A 6,000-nucleotide genomic window follows, 5' to 3' on the forward strand; every position below is an offset into this window, starting at 1 on the left:
TCCGCCGCCCGCACCACGCGTTTAATCAATGCAAGAGAAGTAGATGGCAATCAAATGAAACGAGCGGTCAGATTTCATCTAAACCAGGCCAACAATCTGGAAAATCTCTTCCTAAAGAAAGGGAGCTAGCCGCTACCTGGAGCTCCCACAGGCCAAGTCCCGTCTTCACCTGTGCTCACATATCGCCACACGAGAACCCTGCCGTGAAGGGTTTGTCTACTGCCCACTGCCCATGACAGTGGAGGAACCGGAGCACAGAGTGCAAAGAGCTGAAGGAAGGCCACACAACTCTCTTGATCCCCCCCTTTAAAAAAAACAAAACAAGCCCTGGCCGGTTGGCTCAGCGGTAGAGCGTCGGCCTAGCGTGCGGAGGACCCGGGTTCGATTCCCGGCCAGGGCACACAGGAGAAGCGCCCATTTGCTTCTCCACCCCTCCGCCGCGCCTTCCTCTCTGTCTCTCTCTTCCCCTCCCGCAGCCAAGGCTCCATTGGAGCAAAGATGGCCCGGGCGCTGGGGATGGCTCTGTGGCCTCTGCCCCAGGCGCTAGAGTGGCTCTGGTCGCAACATGGCGACGCCCAGGATGGGCAGAGCATCGCCCCCTGGTGGGCAGAGCGTCACCCCTGGTGGGTGTGCCGGGTGGATCCCGGTCGGGCGCATGCGGGAGTCTGTCTGACTGTCTCTCCCTGTTTCCAGCTTCAGAAAAATGCAAAAAGAAAAAATAAAAATAAAAAAATAAATAAATAAATAAAAAAATAAAAAAAACAAAACATAGACAGCCCTGGCTGGATAGCTCGGCTGGTTAGAGCGTCATCCCAAAGCACAGAGGTTGCCAGTTTGATCCCTGCCCGGTCAGGGCGCATACAGGTACAGATTGATGTTCCTGTCTCTCCCCTGATCTCTCCCTTTCTTTCTCTAAAGTCAATAAAATAAACATAAAAAAACAAAAGATAAAATCAGATGAAAATCAAATTTCAGAAAGTATCTGGCACAGTTGTTTTTCACTGAAGAGTTAAAGTAATAGGTCCACAGAAGAGAACACTTCAATGTAACAGTGGAAGCTTCTCTAGGTACAATAACGACCATACAACACAAATAGGAACAACGCCAAGCACGCACGCATACACACAGTTTCAATCTCAGCTTCTACGCACCGGCAGCCCCAGCCTTCCCATGTGTGTGGAGAGGTCAGTCTGTCTCAATGAGCCATGATGACTCACATGGCGTCTGGCGGCCCCACACACGGCACCCCAGAACACACCTCAGGGGAGGAAACAGCTTCTTCCAGACCAGATTCCTCACTTTCCACAACACATATCTGTGGGTCAGACCCTGAGCATGTTGGCATGTGGGCACTTCACTTGCCCCAGGAACAGAGATCCTGAATGTGAATCCTTAGCACCAACCAGTCAGCATTTCCTCCCTAAAAAGCATACTGGGAGAAGGGACCCAAGTGGTCCAGGTCAGCTGCCTAATCCTCTAAGCGCCAGTCCCTTTTAAGAGAGTGTCCCACAAGTCCAGTGGGGTTAATGCGGACCAAGAGAGAAAGATGCATTCCACTGCCGTGTAAAAATAACTTTAAATAAAAATAAAAACATGTGCATCTGAAACATCAGCCGAGTGCAAAGGGAAAGAACAGGAGATTGCTAGGGATGGGCTATATTTAGGGAGCTGCAGGCTGAACAGAGGGAACAGGCAAGGAGACACACACGGGCCTGGCAAAGGAGGCTGTCCACAGCCCCACCATGACTGTCTTGAGCAGCGCAAACGCCCCACACCCCACAATTAAAACAATCTCAGTGGAGCACAATGCCCCGCTGTATTTACACCTAACAGTGAAAGCCTTCAAAACCTAGCCACACTTTTCAGTCACCACAAAATATCCCCTCAGGCTTGAAGAAGCCTTACTCTGCAATTTAAAACACTTCCTTCTGCCAAAAAAAAAAAGGCCTTTGATTCACGTTAGGAGATTGTTCAGTGCTGTAAAAGCCTGTTCTGTTTACTGCTTCATCCTAGGTCTATTAAGACACCTAATCATTTTTTTTTTAACCACAGAATGGTAAAATGTTTCTCAAGCTAATGGCAAGTACAAAATTTATGTAAAATTTTTAAAATAAGACCCCTATTAAACTTGTCAGGATGATCTCATATTAACGACTGCTAGTGATCTTTTTAAAAGGAAGAGAACCACAAATGATTGTTAAAAATAACCAACTGCACCACCAAGAACTGACTGTGTGCTGTTTTAAGGACTGTAACAACACCATCTTGCATAATCCGCACATCAACTCCGTGAGATAAATATCACCATTATGCTTCTCCGACAGAAGCTCAGAGAGGGGAAGTGACTTGCTTGCAATCACACAGCTGGGAAGTGGCCAGGTCCCGCCTGGACGGCGTGATCCCAGAGCTTGAATGTTCTGTCTTTAACCACTTCAGCAGAAACGATCCAGAGTGGACAGTTCACAAACTACTTCCTTCTACTGTGTCTCACAACCACCCTCAAATAAATCAATGTATAATGTGCTATCAGCAGCTGAGGGAAACTACTATGGCCAAAACTTCGGCTATTCACGTGACACCAGTTCCTTCGGAAATGCACTCACTGCGCAGGACTCCGGCGACAGGATTTGCTAAGTGGGATCGTGGCTAAGGTGAGCTACCTGGCTAAGGCATTCTGGTCTTCCAGTTTGCTTGTTTTATACAAAGGCACTACATCCCAAAGAACAAACTACTGCTGAATTATTAACGTGAATTATGTGTTCTAGTCAAGTAGAGTTAGCCAGTCCTCAGTACTTGTACAGGATATTCTGGTATGAAAGTCACCTTTACTCAAAAACAAAACAAAACAAAAACCTGCTAAATTCATTTGCCTTTCCCTTTAAATAATAATCTCCAGTTACTCAGGTAGAGGAAACGAGTGAAGCTGTCCCTACCAGCCCCAGTCAGCAGTTACTTAACTCTTTCCACAATCTTCCCTCCACTAAAAGGCTGTGTATTTCTATTAATATTCCAACCATATAAATACAGCACTCTGTTCGTACTGAAACAGGAGAGTCGCATGTTGTAAAATAACTTGTGTTACACATTAGGAAAACACACCTATCATTTTCTTATTAAACCAGAAAGATGCCTGCTGGCAACCCACAAAAGGTCTCCTGGCAACCACAAAGCACAGAAACCAAGCAAAGATTTTCTTTCTTTGGAGACATGAAACTCTCATTCAGCTGAGAAAGATGGATTTTGGTCACTTATTATTCTCTAAAATGGAAAGTGCCACACGGAGACCATAAATGGGGTAAATTGCATCTTGGAGCAACATTGTATGAGCCAAGTTACAAACCAGTGAATACAAGGGGTGTATTAATGGAAAGACTGATACCATCTTACTACAGTGGCCTCTCTGTAGCTCGGGACAATGATCTGTTGAGGGTTTCCCAGTGATTTTTCAATGTGCAACCTTCCAGACAAGCCCCCCTTTAAGGGGGCTGGCTCGGTGCTGAACAATCCCCTCAACTACGGAAAGACAGCCAAAAGCCCCCACACAGGCTGCTGGGTGAGAGGCTCGGCGCCGCAGGCGTGGGTAGGCTCAGACTTCAGAGACAAAGGAGGAGGAGGAGTGGGAGATGGGCCCGGGAGAGCTGGGATCCGCCTGGGTCCACCTGCCCTGAAAAGACCCAGACCCACAGGACCGGACTTTCCAGAGCAAGAGTTCAAAAGGTTAGAGAAAGGGAGAGCAGAGGAAGCACACGCTGCAAAAGCACACAGGTGAAGTCAGTAACCCTGAGAGCAAATCGTGCCGTAAGAGAGGGGGGGCGGAGACAACCCTCTACCACCCACCCTCTACTGTGGGCCCCCAACCCCCGGGTTATCTTCTCCCGGAAAACAGCTCCAGGAAGTCTGGTGCGGGGTAGGGGTGAGGTGTATGAACTCACGGAGCAAAGCCACCCTCTACTACACAGAATTCCCGCATTGCCTTCCTTCACGGAGGGGGACGCCACTCTTCCGGAGAAAGGGAGCCGGCCACCAGCCTCAGGCCCACCAGGACCGGCGAGGAGAGCCCCCGGGCAATTTCCAAACGAAGTCACACAGCCACAGAAGACCCCGTGGCACGGGTGGGGAGGACCCCTCGCCTCTTATCCTAGCTGAGTCTCTGGTCTCAGGCCTCTCAACCTCGGAGACCCCCGGCTCAATCCGAAAGCCCGTCTCCGAACCACCTCCTCAACTCAGCCAGAACCGACTGGAACCCCCTCCCTCAAATTCTCTCCTCAAGCTCATATCCAGCTAGACCACTCAGCCCCCAAAAACCGATCCTCAGAGCCCAGTAACTGCCTCAGTCTCTTTGTACCCTCCACCTTCCCCGCCAGCCCCGTAATCTCTGTCCAGACCGAGCCCTTGGCGCCCTCGGTCGGGTCTGACACCCCTCATCCTCGACGACAGTCCCTCTGCAAGCCAACCTCGCCTCCCCCACATTCTCTCCGCGCCCCGCTGGACCCAGCCGCAGCCCCCTACGTCCCTGAAGCCGCTTCACTCTCAGCCTCGGGCCCGTGGCCCCGACTCAGGACGCTTCTCCCCGCTCAGCCCGCCCGTGCCTCGGTCGCCGCGTCCCCGACCCCGTCCCAGGCCCCCCGTTTCCCGCCGCGGGCCCGCCCGGCTTACCTCCTCCATCTTCTGCACCATCTCCGCCAGCTGCCCCTCGTCCTCCAGCAGCTCGTTCAGCTGCACCAGCGACAGCCCTGAGAACCGGGCTTCGCCGCTGGCACCCGCCATCCCCGCGTCTCGGCCGCCGCCGCTGCCACCGCCGCTCTGGCCGCCAGGATCCGCCGACCGGAAGGGCCGCCCTTAGGCCCGCCCCCCCGGCGGGGGGGCACGTGACGCCAGCCCTGGGGCGTGACGTCATCCTGCGCGGGCGGGCGGACGTGACGTATTGTCTTACGCTCCAGGGGGACGCGGATCCTGCACGAATGTAGGGGGCTTTTAAGGGAAGGGAAAGGGACTTGAGGACGGGCTTGTGACGCAGCGAAGGGCGGTGATGATGTCACTGCGGCACGGGGGTGTGCGCCATGATGTCATAAGAGCCTTTTTCTCAAGGAAAAGAAATCCCAGATCCAAAGAAAAGCCGCGGGAAAGGAAAAAAGTGATTGCAGCCTAAGCCCGGTTTCTCAGAATTGTGGGGCTACCAAGTCATTCACTTAAGTATTTATTGAGCCCTGGCCGGGAAGCTCAGTTGATTGAAGCATTCTCCCCATGTTGCTGGTTCAGTCTCCGTCAGGGCACATACAGGAATAGATCAAAGTTCTCTCTCCCTGCATCTCTCTCTAAAAAAATTTTTTTTTTAATCAACCAGGCCCTGGCCGGTTGGCTCAGTGGTAGAGCGTCGGCCTGGCGTGCAGAAGTCCCGGGTTCGATTCCCGGCTAGGGCACACAGGAGAGGCGCCCATCTGCTTCGCCACCCCTCCCCCTCTCCTTCCTCTCTGTCTCTCTCTTCCCCTCCCGCAGTGAGGCTCCATTGGAGCAAGGATGGCCCGGGTGCTGGAGATGGCTCCATGGCCTCTGCCCCAGGCGCTAGAGTGGCTCTGGTCGTGACAGAGCGACACCCCGGAGGGGCAGAGCATTGCCCCCTGGTGGGCAGAGCGTCGCCCCCTGGTGGGCGTGCTGGGTGGATCCCGGTTGGGCGCCTGCGGGAGTCTGTCTGACTGTCTATGCCCATTTCAAGCTTCAGAAAAATACAAAAAAAAAAAAAAAAATCAACCAACGAATGCACAGCTAAGTGGAACAACAAATTGATGTTTCTCTTGCCCTGCTCTCTAAAATCAGTCAATAAAAAGGCTTTCAGCCACGGAAGTTAAATTAAAATATGTACTGCTCACAAAAATTAGGTTATTTCAAAATGAATATGAAGCTATAAAATATCCCTTAGTGGTTTTTTTTGTGTATATATATATATATATATATATATATATATATATATATATATATATATATATTTACTGAGACCTACAT

At 51.4% G+C, this 6,000-nt stretch overlaps 1 protein-coding gene across 1 annotated transcript in view; it reads right to left on the reverse strand.

Annotated features, from left to right (window-relative positions):
• VPS37B (VPS37B subunit of ESCRT-I) overlaps nt 1-4,832 on the reverse strand; it is a 29,260-nt gene extending 24,428 nt beyond the window's left edge. The window contains exon 1 of the mRNA XM_066371070.1: nt 4,657-4,832. Coding sequence (XP_066227167.1) covers nt 4,657-4,767 — 111 coding nt within the window. The 5' untranslated portion in view covers nt 4,768-4,832. The remainder of the gene's footprint in view (nt 1-4,656) is intronic.
• Nucleotides 4,833-6,000: the final 1,168 nt, after the last annotated feature.

This window comes from Saccopteryx leptura, chromosome 2 (assembly GCF_036850995.1).
Source record: "Saccopteryx leptura isolate mSacLep1 chromosome 2, mSacLep1_pri_phased_curated, whole genome shotgun sequence".
In the NCBI taxonomy this organism is placed as follows: Eukaryota; Metazoa; Chordata; class Mammalia; order Chiroptera; family Emballonuridae; genus Saccopteryx; species Saccopteryx leptura.